Source organism: Euleptes europaea, chromosome 21 (genome assembly GCF_029931775.1).
Source record: "Euleptes europaea isolate rEulEur1 chromosome 21, rEulEur1.hap1, whole genome shotgun sequence".
NCBI classification, from domain to species: domain Eukaryota; kingdom Metazoa; phylum Chordata; class Lepidosauria; order Squamata; family Sphaerodactylidae; genus Euleptes; species Euleptes europaea.
The window spans coordinates 4,346,154-4,363,868 of NC_079332.1; the positions used below are offsets into that span (position 1 = coordinate 4,346,154).

Genomic DNA, 17,715 nt, shown 5'->3' on the forward strand with positions numbered 1-17,715 from the left:
CGCGCCGGGTCAGATGCCGCAGACCCTGAAGGACCCAAAAGACCCACTTTTGCACTCAATGGCCGTTACTCCGAAGCAACTCCCATTGACTGCAAAAGGGGCTTCCTCCCTGGTAAAGACCCTTTAGGGGCTGCACTCCTGTGATGTTGTCTGCTTAGACCTTTCCAGAAATGGAACAGAAATGATTCCCCCCCCCCCGTCCTCTGATTAAGAGATTCATATGTGTGCAAAAGGCATCTGGCAGCGTTGCAAACGACTGCTGGTTAGGGCTGCCAACCTCCAGGTGGCGGGAAATAAAGGTTAGCCTGCTCTACAGTTAGTTAGCAAATACAAAATAGCAAAAAAACGAGCATTCAATAAATGCAAAGTATGTCTTTGTTCAATTTAGGCATATAGTTAGCATACAATTATATAATCGTTGCCTGTGCAATATTGTGCAGGATAAATCATAAACAACTTGTAATTACAAATGTCTGAAGACTCTTTGAATGGGATTCAGACATTTGTAATTACAAGTTGTTTATGATTTATCCTGCACAATATTGCACAGGCAATGATTATATAATTGTATGTTAACTAAATGCCTAAATTGAACAAATACATACTTTGCATTTATTGTATGCTTGTTTTTCTACTTTGTATTTGCCAACCTCCAGGTGGCGGCTGGAGATCTGCTATTGCAACTGATCTCCAGCCGATAGAGACCAGTTCCCCTGGAGAAAATGTCCGCTTTGGCCATTGGACTCTACGGCACTGAAGTCCCTCCCCTCCCCAAACCCCGCCCTCCTGAGGCTCCGCCCCCAAAACCTCCCGCCGGTGGCGAAGAGGGACCTAGCAACCCTGTCTGCAGCAGTTGACAGCTTGCAAACGACTGCTGATGATTATAAGATGGCTATGACCCGCGTAAGGACCCTTACAATATAAGTCGTTTGCAAGGACCAATGAGGAGGCGGGGCGGAGGGAGCTTCCGGCGCGGTGCATGCTGGGGGATGCAGTCTTTTCCGCGCTTCCGCCTCGCCCGGGTCTTGCAGCCATTCCTGGCGCGATGCTGCTGGCTTGCAACGGAGGAGGACGTGGGCAGGGAAGCCGCGAACGCTTTGCAATGCTGCAGAGGCGAATTGCACGGGGGTTGCTCCTCTGACTGCTTTGCCCCCCCCAAACAAGCAAACAACCACCTTGCACGGTTGGCCGGTGGCCCGCAGCAATCGCGTTGTGTCGCACGCTCCGCTCGGGGGCGGCTCGCCAAAGGCCGGGCATGATCGTGGCGGCGGCGGCGGACCGCAACAAGGAGCCGATCCTGCGGGTGCTGCGGCAGTACGTGAGCCCCACCCAGCCGCGGGTGGAGGCGCTGGAGGTGGCCTCGGGCACCGGGCAGCACGCCGCCCACTTCGCCCAGGGCTTGCCCAACGTGGCCTGGCAGCCCTCGGAGGTGGACGCCAAGTGCATGCAGAGGTGAGGGGCCGGGGGAGGGGGTTGCAAAAAGGGAGTGGGTTTTTGCAAAAAAGGGTTTTTTTGTGCCTTGGCTCTAGGGTTGCCAACCTCCAGGTAGTTAGCACGGGAGGAATGGTGCAAAAAAGCACACAGACGGGATACAACGTAGCAATATATAATAGGGGACAGCGATAGAAAAGACAAAGACAAGTGTGCAACACAGAATCTTAACTACTAAGTTGCTAAATATATACAAAGCTACAAGGTGTGTGAAGTCATTTTTGGTGTGAATCAAGAAGCAAAGGTCCTCTTCTGGATTTCGATGATAACCAGTTTCTTTGGGATATCCAATTACAGGTATAAATCCAAAAACTGGGGGACGGCCATTTCACATTCTTTGCTTCAGCCCCATAGTATGGCCTATATTTAGATATATTATTTTAAAATAGCACCAATATAGTTTACATCCATGTTGTAGTAAATTAATTACATAATTGATTTACACCAAAAATGACTTCATACTTACCTTGTATCTTTGTATATATTTAGCAACTTAGTAGTTAAGATTCTGTGTTGTACACTTGTCTTTGTCTTTTCTATCACTGTCACCTATTATATATTGCTACGTTGTATCCCGTAGGTGTGCTTTTTGGTACCATTCCTCCCGTGCTAATTTCCAAACCTGATGGTATAGGCACAGAGGTGCCCTTGTTTTTGATTTGCTACCCTCCAGGTAGTAGCTGGAGATCTCCTACTATTGCAACTGATCTCCAGCCGATAAGGGATCAGTTCCCCTGGGGGGAAATGGCCGCTTTGACAATTGGACTCTATGGCATTGAAGCCCCCTCCCCAAACCCCGCCCTCCTCAGGCTCCGCTCCCCAAAAAAGAGGGACCTGGCAACCCTACTTGGCTCCCTTTCCCGGGTCGGCGTGCCTGCTTGCAGAAGAGCGGGAGACGAAGGGCACCTTCAAAACCCCCAAAAGCTTATTTCCGCTGTAAGTTACCCTGAATCACAGGTCGCTTCCTCAAATGCAAGAATCATAGAGTTGGAGGGGATCCACCAGGGTCATCTAGTCCAACCACCTGCACAATGTAGGCATTCAGAACTACCTCCCACACACACCCAGTGCCTAGAAGATGGCCAAGGTGCCCTCCCTCTCATGAACTACCTAAGGTCATAGAATCAGCATGGCTGACAGATGGCCATCTAGCCTGTGCTTCAAAACCTCCGGGAAGGAGAGCTCACCACCTCCCAAGGAAGCCTCTTCCACCGAGGAACCGTTCTAACTGTTAGAAAATTCTTCCTAATGTCTAAACGGGAAAAAATAATGGACAGAGGCAAAAGGAATTCCTCTTGTGTAAGCGAGCCTGCCGCAAATAGCAGGTAGGCTGTACATGAAGGGAATGAGATTAGGCCCGGTGGACTGTTTTTCTCCTGGACGAGTTTTATAATTGTATTTGAGCCTAGCTCGTCTGATGTGTTTGCATTTATTTAGTTGGTTTAGGTCCCACTTTAGTCCCCGGGTGTGGACTCAAAGCGGCTGAGCACATTGTTCTCTCCTTTTCCATTTTGTAACCCACACAACCCTGCAAGGTAGGCTAGGCTGAGCGTCTGGGAGAGGCCCAGACTCACCCAGCCAGCTGCCGTGGCGGAAGTGGGGATTCAGACCTCCGAGTCTCCCAGTAGCCTCACCCAATGCTCTATCTACGAGGCCACGCTGGCTCTGTGTGGCAAAGATAGAGAGGATCCTTCTGGCACCTTTGAGACTGCAGCATTTGTTTTTGCCAGAAAGACCTTGCTTCCTGGAAAGCCGCACGCCCACTTTCCTGCCTTCTGCAAGCTCGTCGTGCTAGTTGGCTGAGTTCTCTTTCCCTCGCCTTTCAGCATCTCGGCGTTCACCGCGGCGCTCAGCCTTCCGAATGTCAAGCCGCCAATCTTCCTGGATTCTTCCCGGAGCTGGGAGACGTGGGGGCTGAGGCCTTGCTCTCTGGATCTCCTCGTCAACATCAACATGATTCACATTTCGGACGTCAGCTGTACCGAGGTGAGAGCTGTCGTTCCTCCCGCTGGCCCCGTTATGGGATTTGGAGCCCTAGCCGTGGGGGGGGGGGTGTCTTGTGGGACGTCCCAGGCTTACCCCTAGAATTTTGACCTTCCTTTAAGCCGGAAGTCTCTCGCCCTGTAACTTACGCTGTCGCTTCCTTGCATGCATGGGAATTTAATGCAGTGTATTGCTTTGGACTAGGATGGGGGGCGGCGGCGCTGGGTTCAAATTCCCATTCTGCTATCGAGGTCCTTGGGTGACCTTAAGCCAGTCACTGTTTTCAGCCTTTGTCATAGGGTTGTTGGGGAGATTAAATGGTGAGGGGAAATAAACAATTGGGCAATTTTATGGAGGTCATCAAACTCCCCGTGGAGCAGAGTGGTCGGCTGCAGCACTGCAGTCCAAGCTCTGCTCATGACCTGCGTTCGATCCCGATGGAAGTTGATTTCAGGTAGCTGGCTCAAGGTTGACTCCACCTTCCCAGGTCGGTAAAATGAGTTCCCAGCTTGCTGGGGGTAAAGGGAAGGTGACTGGGGAAGGCACTGGAAACCACCTCGTAAAACAAAGTCTGCCTTGGAAACGTCGGGATGTGACGTCACCCCGTGGGTCTGGAATGACCCAGTGCTTGCACAGGGGACCTTTACCTTTATCTACTATTAGTAGCCTAGATAGCGGAATAGAACCTCCATGGTCAGAGGTGATCTATTTGTCACAGGTAGATGTCAAGTAACGTCTCTGGTCGCTTGCGGGGAAGGGTCACGGGTGCCCTGCTGGCTATAAAACAAACACCGGGGGTAGGGTGGGGAAGGGTTGTACAGTTCTCATTTGTCCAAAAAATCTTGGAAACCTTTTCAGGGCATGAAAGTGTGTTGGGTTTTCTTCCCCCTCCCTTTGCCTCCTTGCAGGGCTTATTCAGAGGAGCTGGGAAGCTACTGAAGCAAAGCGCCGTGATGGTCACATATGGGGTAGGTGGTCAGTGGGGAGATGTGCACTATGAGGTGCTGGCGGGGTTGTGAGAATCTTAAAACGAAAGAGGTTTTTGGCTGGTCCTCTGCTGTGGGTGTCAAGAGTGGTGTTGAGCTGCCAAGCCGGAAAAGACGGCTGTGTGACTGAACAGGACAGACGATTAGTTCCCTGACTGCGGATTTAAATCTGTGTCTTTTATTTATTTACTTCCAGCCTGTGTCACCCAGTCAAGGCAGATCGCAAAGCGATAAAGCCGCTGTGTCATTTTCAGGCCTGAAAATCCAACCCTGTTCTCTTGGTCAGCCGGCCCTCCTGGCGGAGGTGTGGCTGTCCCTGTGTGTGTGGTCGGAATGGGTGCTCCGTGTGTTTGGGCTTTCCTTGGTCTAACGCTTGTTTCTCTCCTGCGGTCCACAGCCTTATGCGGTCAATGGATGCGTCACCCCTCAGAGCAACGTGGACTTTGATAGCTGCTTGCGGCAGAGGTAAGACCCGGACCGGGGCTGTCTCAGCGAGGGCTTCCCAGAGGTGTAGTTTGTGGAAGAGCATACGCATACTCTTTAGATAGCGGATTCTGGCCAGCGTGGTGTGGTGGTTAAGAGCGGTGGCTTGGAGTGGTGGACTCTGATCTGGAGAACCGGGTTTGATTCCCCACTCCTCCACATGAGCGGCGGAGGCTAATGTGGTGAACTAGATTTGTTTCCCCACTCCTATACGCAAAGCCAGACCTTGGGCTAGTCACACTCTCTCAGCCCCACCTACCTCACAAGGTGTCTGTTGTGGGGAGGGGAGAGGAAGGTGATTGTAAGTCGGTTTGAGTCTCCCTTAAGTGGTAGAGAAAGTTGGCATATAAAAACCAGCTCTTCTTCTTCTTGTACAACCTGTATAAGACTCTAGTTTCAATAATGAAAGAATGCTTATGTGCTAATTGTTTATTGCAACGTGAAAGTTTCAAATATTAATCCTATAAAAGAGGATTTGTAATGGAATGAGCAGAATCACAGCTTCCTTCTCCTTCATGGTTAACAATTCTGAAATGTTACCAATAATCTTTTCTGTTTGTTGTTATGTTTAACAAAAAAAAAGGTTTACATAGTATGGGTGGGGAAGCAAGATTAAAATGGGTGTCCCACTGTAACACTGCTGAGCGGAATACCAGTGTGATGTTTCCAGAGATGCTGGGTTCTTTGAGGGAGTCTTCATCCTAGCTTGTGACTTTCTTTTCCCCTCACAGAAACCCAACTTGGGGCCTCCGGGACGTGGCGTACCTGCAGCAACTTGCCGAGGTCAATGGAATGCACCTGGAGAGGATGGTAGGTAGAATTGGGATTATAGTGGGACAAAAAATAGATTCCCTACCTGACTGGCATTCCCTGGTTTAAAAAAAAAAAAAAGGGATCATCCACCCACCCCATAAGTGACTGAATCAGTAGCTGGGATTAGTCAGATTTCTTCCTTTTAAAATGTTGCTAAAACATTGGCTTATTCAGGGAAATGAAGCACATCGGTACGGATGTTCCACGTTGCTGAAGCGGTGTGTCTTGTAAAGACTTGAGAGTTAGGACCAGAAACAACGGGTTGAAATGAAATCAAAAGAGTTTCCGTCTAGACATTAGGAAGAATTTTCTAACGGTTAGAGGGGTTCCGCAGTGGAACAGGCTTCCTCGGGAGGTGGTGGGATCTCCTTCTCTGGAGGTTTTTAAGCAGAGGCTAGATGACCATCTGTATTCTATAACCTTAAGCAAATGATGAGAGGGAACACATCTTGGTCATCTTCTGGGCATGTAGTGGGGAGTCACTGGGGGTGGAGGTAGTGGTGAATGTCCTGCATTGTGCTGGGGGTTGGACTAGATGACTCTGGTGGTCCCTTCCAACTCTATGATTTTCTAGGAGGCCCTGCAAGTTTGGGACAGTTGCAGCAGGTGTGGGACTACTGGGAAAGGAAACTTGATAAGTTTGTGGGGTGTGTGTGAATGAGTGGAGTTATTCTCCAAGAGAACGTCCCTGCTTGGCCCGCTAAAGTTTTTGCCGAGGTGGAGGTGAATGTTTTGTGTTGGGTGTTCTCACGTGGCATGCAGGAAACAGAAGGAGAGGTGGGCTGGGATGTGTGAAGCATGAAGTTATAATCAGAGTCCTGCTTGTGAGCCAGGGGCATGGGAATGCTTTCTAGCCCTGCATCTGTAGAGCGTAGTAAACTGCAAGCTGACGCCCAGCTTTCTGCTTCTAGGTTGACATGCCTGCAAACAACAAGTGCCTCGTGTTCCGTAAACTGTGATGTGCCTCATGTTCCGCAAACCGTAAGCTAGACTGAAGATTTGTGTGTGGTGCCGAGATGCGTGTTCAAAGTCACGGTGGAAGGAAATGGGAGCTCTGTGCATAGGAGCTCATGTGGCATGAAGGGTTGGGCACCCCACCTTATTGCCCTAGGAGGAACTTCACTGTAATTCCTTTCTTTGTGTGTGATGTGGTTTGCTATGGCATTCAGGGTTTTGGGCTAAAATCCCCCATCTTATAGCTGGCAGTTTGTGGGGGAAAGGGTTGCCAAGCGTAACCTTCTGGCTTCACCGTGGTATTCTTCAGTGGTGCCGGTTGGTTATTTGAACCTTTCAGTGTATGACTTCCAGAGGACAAGTGTGGGGAAGATTGCAGGGCTGTGGCTGTGCCTTGTGTTGTGCCAGGGAATAAATGACTGAAATAAAAAAAGTGTGTTTGTCTGGTGTGATTTTACTTCTCAACTGCAGGGAATGTTTTGCAAATCAACTGTTAAAGCCTAATAAATGCTTTTGAGAAACAGTCTCTCTCTCTCTTGATAGGTATACAGATGGATCTGTATCTCTTATCAATCCATCTCTCTCTGTATGTATGTTTACATCTCTCTCCTCTGTCTTGTAATCTGTTATCTCATCCCCCCATCTGTCCTTCTCTGTGTCTATCTGCCTGTGTCTCCACACTTAGATAGACATTTCTCTCCTTAGACACTTCTTTGGGGAGACAAGCGGAGAAGAGCCTTTGGTGGTGGGGAGCGTGGAAAATACGGGGAGACACCCCTCCCCCCCAGATAATGCCCTTGGGGGGACAAACAGTTTCTTCATTTCACCACCAAACAGCAGCATCTCCTTTCCCTGTCTTAGCCCAGACGTCACTCATAGGTGGGGGACCAGAAGTAAGTCGGGTTGCGGCCACTTTCTTTGCCTCTTTGGCCTAAAAACACCCCTTGGGGACCTTTGGAGGTGGTGCTGCTTTCGGAGGAGACCGGAGGTCGGGTGTTGCAGCCAACGCATTCCCGTTTGTCACCTGGACTGGAAGACGTTCCTCCCCATCACTGGTCCCCCGTTTTCAGGACTAGAGCTACACAATGACAACACCCCCCCCCCACACACACACACACAGTTTCTGCACCCCTGGCTGCAAGCGGTTAACAAAACACACTCCCATTAATCCAACTAATGGAACTTCTGCAGACTCCATAAGTCACCACCTACATTAAAGATGCGCAAGCTGGCCGTTTCCGGAAACATCCGCAGGTCGCTTTTAGGGTGGCAGCAATGGGATGCTATTTCCAAAGTCGGGGGGGGGGAGAAATAGACACCACTGTACTAATATCGGGAGGATGAGGAACTCAGTACAGGAGCGAAGTGTGCGCAAAGTGCAAAAAACTTTATAAGCTACCAAAATGACATAACAATACAGCTATACACACTATATACACTAGTGTGTATAGCTGAATTGTTATGTCATTTTGGTAGCTTATAAAGTTTTTTTGCACTTTGTATACACTTTGCTCCTGTACTGAGTTCCAAAGTCAGAGCAGATGACACCATTTGGGGACCCCCCAGTAAGGCTGGACACAAAAACGCAAAGCGGGAACCCGCTTGCATGGCTTCACAGGTGCGACAGTGGAACAACCCCACCACCACCCACCACGTTCAGCCAAAGGTCCATTGAGAAATCTGCAATCTAGAAGCCCAGGGGAGATAAAAAGGCAGGAGCCGCTTTGGGTGGTCCTCCACTGCCATCTAGTGGCTCATTTCAGTGTGGCAGCCTTCAAGACTGCAAAAAAGCCTTTTTTACATCTCGCCACAACGCTACTTATCATAGGGTTGCCAGGTCCCTCTTCGCCACCAGTGGGAGGTTTTTGGGGTGGAGCCTGAGGAGGGCGGGGTAGTGCCATACAGTCCAATTGCCAAAGCGGCCATTTTCTCCAGGGGAACTGATCTCTTATCAGCTGGAGATCCGTTGTAATAGTAGTAGAGCCTCTGCCTGGCATGCAGAAGGGTCCCGGTTCAATCCCCGCCATCTCCAGTTAAAGGGGCGAGGCAAGGAGGTGATGCGAAAGGCCCCTGCCTGAGACCCTGGAGAGCCGCTGCCGGTCTGAGTAGACAATACTGACTTTGATGGACCAAGGGTCTGATTCAGTAGGTCACAGCCGCAGCCACACCCCACAGTGTAGGGTTGCCAACCTCCAGGTACTTAGCAAACAAAAAACAGCAACAACCTGCAAACAATTCTCCTTTATGCTTCATAAAGCATTTAAAGATACATCCAGTATCTAATACGATAATGGACAATGTCCAAGGTTACATATATGGCCACATTGTCCATTATTGTATTAGATACTGGATGTATCTTTAAATGCTTTATGAAGCATAAAGGAGAATTGTTTGCAGGTTGTCGCTGTTTTTTGTTTGCTAATTATCTTACAGCACGCTAACTTTGGTTTACCAAACCTCCAGGTACTAGCTGGAGATCTGCTATTACAATTGATCTCCAGCTGATAAAAATCAGTTCACCTGGAGAAAATGGCCGCTTTGGCAATTGGACTCTATGGCATTGAAGTCCCTCCCCTCCCTTAACCCTGCCCTCAGGCTCCACCCCCAAACCCTCCCACTGGTGGCAAAGAGGGACCTGGACCTGGCAACAGACCCCCTGCCCAGTCTGCCTCATGGGCACAAGTGGCCTCCCTGGCAGGGTTCTTGTACCGCCGCCACAGGCACAACCAATCCCAAATGTTCACAACTACAAACATCAGCTCCTGATAATACCACTACTGGCTACTACCGTCTCCCGCTCCCGGCTCACCTGCAAGGGACCAACAAAGTCACCCAGGTCCGTCAGCTGCAAAACTCCGCTGTGCCGTTCAGAACTCCTGGATCCGAAGACGTTCAGCAGCAGCTTGTCCCTTCGCTGAAAATACGACCGTCTGATTGACAGTGCTGAAGGCGGTGGTGTCTCGAGGTATAAAAACAGGGCAGGATAGTTAAGTTTGCTTTTCTCACCTGCCTGGCATCATGTGAGATGACCTCTTGACCATTTGCCGGAGGCTCAATGAAGACGCCAGAGTTGATCGCAGGGTTGCCAAGCTCCACGAGGGGCCAGGAGATCTCCCAGGATTGCAATGGATCTCCGCACGGCAGAGATCTGTTCCCTGGAGCAAATGGCTGCTTTGACTCTATGGCATTATAACCCACTGGGGTCCCTCCCCTCCCCAAATCCCACCTTCCCCAGGCTCCACCCTCAAATCTCCAGGGCTTTCCCAACCTGGAGTTAGCTAATCGATTGAAGAAGAAGAGTTGGTTTTTATATGGCGACTTTCTCTACCACTTAAGGCAGAATCAAACCGGCTTACAAATTGATTTCAAATTACTGTGTATATTGCCATTAACTTGGGCGCCACCTTTGCCCTTGAGAAACCACAGCGACCGTTTGCTGCGTGAGTGAATTTTAACTTGCCATCTTGGTTTTCTGCTAGGTTCCTCTCTGCCTAAAAAAAACCCCCACGAACCTCTGTACTCCGACAAGTTTTCCTGCCGGCTTTGCTATTCTAAAAACACTGCTGGTAGATAGAGAGATAATTTATTTGCAGCCCTTAGCCAGATAAAACAAGATAAAACAGGAAACATGGACTAAAATACTCTTACAAGCAAAAAATAACACTGCTGGTCTAAGAAGCCAAGGCGTCCGGCTTGGAGCGCTCATAAGATGGTACAGAGTAAAATTTTGCACCTAGAAGCTAGGTATCAGTGCTCGGAAGCAACATCAGGGAGGGCCTTTGGCCTCTGTGCCCTGTTTGTTGTTCCTCTAGGGCAGTGGTTCCCAAACTTTTTCGGGCCGCCCCCTCAGTTCCACAAACTCAATCCCCTACCCTATCCTATAAAATGCATCATTCAAAACAGGGGTTTGCAATGACTCACTAAAGAAGATATTAACAATAACATTCAAAGTGGTAACAATTCATAGCGCATCTATTCACAATCAAATTAAAACTTTTTTTATTTGACATTTATTCAATAAAACTGATGAACTTGATCCAGCGGCGCCAGCTTTTCAAAGTCTGGGGGAGGAAATTTCAGTAGTTTCCACCAGATTTGCCAGCATGGTGCCATAGCTCGATCTATTGTAAATTAGCGAACCACACAGTTGAAGGGGCCCACCTCGAGCACCCCCCTGCTGCCCTCTTGCCTCTTAGTGCCCCCTAGGTAATCCCCACCCCAGGGGGTGGTACTGCCCACTTTGGGAACCACTGGTCTATAGAGGGAGGTAAAATTGGCTTGCCAGTCTGACTGAAGTGGGCACGGAGCTCAGCCCCCGTTTGGTTTTCAAGGGACGTCTCTCAGAGCTTTGTCTCTGGACGGACAATTTGCCACGCACACGTTTCCATTCGGAGCTCGGTCAACCGTAATATAATACAGTCAGGTGAGGATTGGCTTATACTCTTTTGCTTATTTCACGGAATCGAAAGTTTATGCACTGTTATATGTAGTGTGCTTATCTCACGGACTTCTATGCTGGAGAAATGCGGTTGGCATGAACTGTGCCAGGGGACCCCAACCTTTCTGGGCCTGTGGGCACCTTCGGGATTCTGACCCATGGTGGTAGGCACAACCATTAAATGGCTGCCACAGGAGGCAGCGCAAAGGACACAGAGGAAGCCCAAATTCTGAGGAGAAGAGGGGTAATCTGGCCAAGAGCCCTACCAGGCTTCACTCACTTTCTAAAAATATTCGGTGGCCGCCAGGAAAGGTGTCAGCAGGCACTATTTTGAGGACCCCTGGGTTATACCAAGAAGCTCGATGTTGTGTTTATTGTAAAGCAAAGCAGTAATAAAATCTTTATTTAAAAACAACCATCCACAACTCCACCCAAATACGGACCTCCCCTCGCTGCCCTAACATCAAATCCAAAAAAGGTCGAGGACACAGATGGAAGAAAGCAGTCGTGCCTGGGGGAAAACCCCCACAAAAGTTTTTAATTTTACACAAGCCAGGGCAGGGTGGTACAGGCACAAAGAGATAAATTACAGCTCACACAAAAACAGACAAATAGGTAGTGACAAGCATAGCGGAGCTCATTATAACAGAAGACCGATAATAAATGCAAAATGTTCCAAAAAACGAGAGGCTGGGCCACAGCCCACGGCGAGGGTATCTGGATTCATTTCTGTCCATCCCTTCAGAGACAAGTGGGGTTTGAGGGCAACCCAACCAGATTTGGCATAAATGCCAGGGTGGTCGTAGATCGACCGTTCGGGGGGTCCTCCCTCGGCAGTGGTGGAAAGCCACCGACGCTAGTCCCGGAACCGGTCGAGCAGCTCGCAGGTCTTTTTCTCCAGAAGCTCGTGGATCTTCTTGACCCGTTTGTCACTGGCCGCCCGCACGTAGCTGTCCGCGTCGAGGACCGCCATGCCGTCGTGCACCTCCCCCATGATGATGAGAGGCCCGTCCTCGGCAGTCATATTGGGACAGGGACAGCTCCAGTCCATATTTGACAAGGTCACCTCCAAGTACTTGATGTCGAAGAACCTGAGGCCCATCTTCTCGTCCTTCAAGATGTTGTCCAGGGCGAAGCGGGCGATGCCGGAGTCCTGGTCCTCCACGACCTCCATCAGCCGCCCCACGATGGCGAAGTCACTGCGGCACAGGCTCGACACCATCTTGCTCTTCAGGCGGCAGGCTTTGCAGCGGGAGGCCTTGAGGAAGAGGCAAACGTCCTCGCAGCTCTCTTTGCTGTCAAAGTTGTTCTCATTGCCTTCGCAGCCTCCATAGATGAAGGAATGGCACCGCTTCATGAGGCGGTTGTAGGCCCAGCGGGGCTCCCAGTCCTTGCAGGGCCCCTGCACCACGGGAAGGGAGCACGGGTCCACCACGTTATCAGCACAGGCCAGGCGGCATTCCTCGTAGGTTTCAAAGCGGTTCCGGTTACCGCCGCACCCTCCGTAGCGGAATGTGACACAGGACCCCTTCTTCGCATCAAAATGCCAGCGGACTCGGAAGGCCTCGCAGTCCCGTTTATCCGGTTCCTTCAGGCACTCTCCGGGAGGAAGTCGCGAGACGCCGGGCGCCCTCGACTCCCACCCAGAGCGCTCCCTCTCGACAACCGAGAGGGGGAAGTCTGCTCGGAGGAGACCGGCGGCATTCCTGGCTGTGCAGGTGTAGACTCCGGCATCCTCCGGCTGTGCGTTGTAGACAACCAACTGCCCAATGTTGGTCACCACCACGTTGCCATACATCCGGTCGGGGCGCATGATGAAGTTTTCCTGGCGGTCACTCTGCTTTTCCCACGTGATGTCCGGGCGGGGTCGGCCACTCACGTCGCAGTGGAAGCTGACGGTCCCACCCACGTACACCGACCGGTGGAAGGGGTTATTGTAGAGTGCCGGAGGGACGGGTGCCTCCGCGGCCGCTCCGGGAGTGGGGCGAGCCGTCGTCTCTGTCGGCACCGGGCTGGCGTCCGGCCAGGCAAAAATGTATTTGCAAGGGACCACGGCCAGGCCGACGCCTCGGATGCACGCCTCGGCGTCCATGTAGCACTTATTGTAGTAGGTGAGTCCATCGGAGGCACAGGTGAAGTTGGGCTCCTTCTCACACCTGTCCTTGCACTTGCAGACAGGCTGCCCGTCCCAGACGTCGCAGTCCGAGCCCTGCTGCGTGCAGACGAAGCTCTCGCACGTGGCCTCCCGTGCCAGCTCCGGCGAGGAGAGGCTTCCGTCCGCGTAACGGGCAGCCACGCAACTCCGCAGGCCACAGACGTTGGTGCAACATTTCTCAAAGCCTTCACAGTCCTGCCAGGGAAGCGAGAACAAAGATTTAAACACCCCGCACCGCAATCTTACGCCCTTCTCGTCAGACGAGGCCCCTCGCAAGCTGTAGCCTGAGCTTTACCGGATCGCTATTTAATAGTACACCCTCAATCATATCAACACAACATCTCTCTGGAAGAGAGATGCTAGCATACTGATCCTGACCTCACCCTCTCGCTCAAGTTCAACCATCACTATCACACAGTCGCTTCACTACACAAAGACGAGTCCCTAACTTCAACCCCACAGCACTAGGACTGTTTTCATGCACAGCAGTGAAAGTGTGTATCACTACATCTTCGTCTTCTTCTGTTTTTTGCTGTCAAGTGGTAGCCGTCTTGCGGTGACCCCTCATGGAGTTTTTACAGCCAGAGATGTTCTGAGGCGGTTGTGCCGTTGCCTTCCTCAGCATACCAACCCTCGGTTTTCTCACTGGCCTCCCATCCGAGCACTAACCAGGGCTGACCCTGCTTCGTTTCCGAGATCCAAGGAGATTGGGCTAGCCTGGGTTATCGAGATCAGGGCATCGCTTCTCCTATGCCTCGATAATCCCTGCCAGGTAGCCATGTTAGTTTGTGGCGGCAGGATATCACGGGAGCCCCGTGGCGGTTTAAAGATTAACATTGTGTTTCCCACCATTACCCTTTTCAAGGGTCAGAGGTCGCTCTGCCAGATACATAGCTGTGTACCATCATCAGACTGATTTATATACATAGCAGAAAGATGCATGTGTGCGGGGGGGGTGTTAAAAAATGAGGCTGGTTCAAAGCAAGACCTGAACCCGACAGTCCTCACTCACAGCCCTGTTCCTTCCAAGCCAGGCCTGGGACCTGAGTCCCCCATGGATTGGAAGGCCACTGGAAGTCATTCTCTCCTCTGTGAAGCCCACGTGGATCATGAGACTCTGGCTATCTGATTTGCTGGGGTCAGAAGGGGACACGGTGAACACCTACGGTCCTCCAGGGACCATGTGTTGAAACTACACTGCACCCCTGGTGTTTGCGGGAAGTATTTCCCTCGTTGTTTTCTGAATGTCTGGACTGCACACTGAACACGCCTCAGTGGTTCTTAGCCACGCGCGCACAGAAATCTGTTCGGCTGTATAGCCGGTCTCCTAACTACGAATGCTGGCGCAGAGCAGTAAATACAGAATGCAGCCTTCGCATCAGTGTTATGCATTTTACAGCATACCTCACTGGAAATAGTAGTTCCTTTCTCCTCCCCTTGGAAACTTGGGCTCCTCCTGAATTTTATGTCCCAAGAAACAATACAAACTCTCGCTAATTCACCTGCCTCTGGGAAGTCCTTGCTCACAAGAACGGGAGCTGCACCGCAACTCCTCGACCATGACACCTCAAACTCTCTCACTCTGCATGGGCTAGGACCACCTCCTGTACAGCGTACGGCTGGTTGGGGAGGAGAGAATTTCTTTCCCAATAAAACCGTCTCAACTCCCAGGAAGGCTGCTTAGGGAATGGCACAAAGAAAAGAGCGGAGGGGGGAGTGGGGTTGGGTTCAATAGTCGCCGTGGCAAACGCAGGATGTGCGAACAAAAAGTCCACATCACGGCAAGCGGCATCTTCAAAGGCAGATGTGCGATAAAAGCTGTTAAGCCTCACACATCTTTTTGTGCCTACAGGGAAGACGGGCTTGGTGCCTGGGACGGGCTGGGTGGAGAACTAATTCAGCAGCTGGAAATGTAGGGTCTGCCCCCTCCCTAAAATCAGCCCCTTCTATTCGGTGGGAGATTTAGTGCAGATGACCTGGGAAGGCAATGGCAAACCACCCTGTAAACATAATCTGACTAGTAAACGTTGTGATGTGACGTCACCCCACGGGCCAGTAGGTTTTACCTTTTTTCCTGGGATCTCCAGCTATGCAATCCCGGGTGCCGGGGATCAAAGATCCCAGCTCTTTCTGCAAGCACGCAAAACACGTGTCCTACCTCCAAGCTGCCAACCCTCCCCGTACCTGCCGTGCCTTCACCCTCCTTTCCCATAAAAAGGCATTTTTTTGCATCCAAGAATCCCAGCGGCGCCCCCCGCTGGCCAGGCTGGACGAGGCGGCACTCACCCGGTCGGTCTGGCACTCCCGCTCGCAGGTGCTCTGCGCGTCCACCCAGAGGTTGGGGTTCAGCTGGTTGGGGCACACCCCCAGGTGGTTCGTCCGGATCGGCCGCAGGCTGGCCCCTTCTGCCAGGACGGAGAGCAGAGAGAGGATCAGTGAGGGAAGCATGGGGGCCAGATGAAGCTCCCAGCCTGGCCCCGCAAGCCGGCTCTCCCAGACGCCTCTCCTCGATCCTTTTCCCAGCAAAGTCCAGAAAGGCATCCGACTGTGGCAGCCTCTTCTGCAGCCTTACAGTTTCTCTCCCCCACCCCAGCCAGGAGGGTGGGGGGAATGTCTTCCACTTCGCCTTGTGTGATAGACAAAACAATCACATTCGCAAAGAAGAGCAGGGGGGGGAGAGGAAAGGAGGCGAGCTCTCGTTTTAAAAGCAACGATCTCTCCTCTTCTTTTTCTCCCCCCACCCCAGTCTCAGTTCCTCCTAGCACAAACACATCTTATCTCCCGCGATTTGTCCTCGATGCTTAGTGTCCATTCCATGTGGCACTGCCAAAAACCGGCGAGGCCCTGCGAAAACCAGCATCACACTAGACCGGGCCCATCTTTTCACACTCCTCCAGAGCTCTTGGTCAGATCTGCTCCCTCCTCCTTCGATTCGGCAGCTTCTCCCCCTGCCAAGAGTTCTTCAGTTCCCCCAAAAAGTGGGGGTTCGGTCCCGGTCAGAAGCAACCGTGCAAAAAAAAAATTACACATAAGATAGATAGGTAAGGTATAAAATCTCTCAACTTTCGTCTTCACAACTGGGGTCGATCAACAGGCACATCTAATCCTCGGTCAGTGCAAAGAGTTATAAAGCTGATGGGGGTGTGTGTGGGGTGGGTGGGGGGGAGATAGGGGGGAAAGAGGGAGGGGGGCTGTAACCTGAATCCCTTCCCCTCCCGTCTGGGAGTTTGGAATGGAACAGCTTCTGACCTCAGACTCTAACCCTGTCTGGGTTGATCGACTGGACAAACACTAAGAGGAGATCAAAGGGGGAGGGGGGAACCGTGAAGAGCCTTCCAAAAGAGAGAGAGAGAGAGACTGACCCACCAAGCCAGGGGCATTCTTTTGGGATGAGAGAGCCTCACCATACCTCACAGCGCTCGGGTAACCTCAGATCTCTCAAAAGGTCCCCATTCATGTCGTCAGGATGGGATTTCTCCATCGGCTCTCATGGCCGTACGCGTCTACACGAGGCAACTGCCATCGACAGCCGAAACCGAAGGTGTGCAACCGGCGGGTGGGAAATCGACGCTGTATCCAAGAGGCAGACATCCAAGAGGCCAAGCCTCCACATGCAGAGGCAGTATACCTCTGAGCACCAAAGGCGAGGAGAGAGAGAGTGCCCACGTCAGTGCCACCGGGCTAACACTGGCTTTGGCTCGGGCTCAAAACAGCGAAGTTTCTAGTCCTCATGTTGTGGGGGGGGGGGGAACCTGAAATAGCACAAGTTATACAAAAATCGCTTTGAATACAGAACAGAACGCTGCTGAGAGAAACAGAAGCAATCCTGCTGGAACAGAGAGAAGGGAGATAAGAGAGCAATCTTGCACGGAGGGCTACCCCAGGCGGGGCACGGGGAGACGCTTGAAATCCACTTTAAAGAGCTATTGTTCGAAGGCATGTATTGTATATTACAGCCCCGGTGAGGTGGGAGAGGGCTTAGCCCTTTATACACACAAGAGAGGGGGCATGAGAGGACGCAGACAAGAAATTTGGTGGGTCAAATGGGGCGCGAGGGGAGGGTTTAGCTCCCTCTCCCCTGGCATCAGGGCTGCTACTTTTTCCTATCAAAAGTGCTGGTGACCCTTGCTCTATGCCCAGGAAAAGGCAAAAACCCTCCAGGATCCCTGGCCAATCTGGCCTGGAGGAAAATTCCTCCCTGACACCAAAGTGGCGATTGGCATTACCCTGGGCATGTAAGAGGGCCAAATCTACCAGATGCCACTCGAGGTGACAGCTTTAAGAAAGCTCTCCTTTCTGCCAACGAAAGCAGAACAGCGGGCTAGGAATTGGGATTTGTTGAGGTGGCCACCCTGACCCGCTAAAGGTACAATCGCAAACCCCACTCACATTTGACAGGGGCTGTTGCTCAG

The 17,715-nt window shown here is 51.4% G+C and overlaps 2 protein-coding genes across 2 annotated transcripts; one reads left to right on the plus strand and one right to left on the minus strand.

Annotated features, from left to right (window-relative positions):
• Positions 1-1,255: 1,255 nt before the first annotated feature.
• Positions 1,256-6,715, plus strand: METTL26 (methyltransferase like 26). The gene is made up of 6 exons (XM_056866407.1): positions 1,256-1,452; positions 3,318-3,477; positions 4,383-4,442; positions 4,858-4,925; positions 5,675-5,753; positions 6,668-6,715. Exons 1-6 carry the CDS (start codon positions 1,256-1,258, stop codon positions 6,713-6,715), a joined length of 612 nt encoding a protein of 203 aa, XP_056722385.1.
• Positions 6,716-11,996: 5,281 nt separating this feature from the next.
• WFIKKN1 (WAP, follistatin/kazal, immunoglobulin, kunitz and netrin domain containing 1) lies at positions 11,997-15,845 on the minus strand. The gene is made up of 2 exons (XM_056866244.1): positions 15,590-15,845; positions 11,997-13,498 (listed from the first exon to the last, which is right to left on the minus strand). The coding sequence occupies exons 1-2, from the start codon at positions 15,842-15,844 to the stop codon at positions 12,005-12,007; spliced, it is 1,749 nt and encodes a 582-aa protein (XP_056722222.1). The 5' UTR covers position 15,845; the 3' UTR covers positions 11,997-12,004.
• Positions 15,846-17,715: the final 1,870 nt, after the last annotated feature.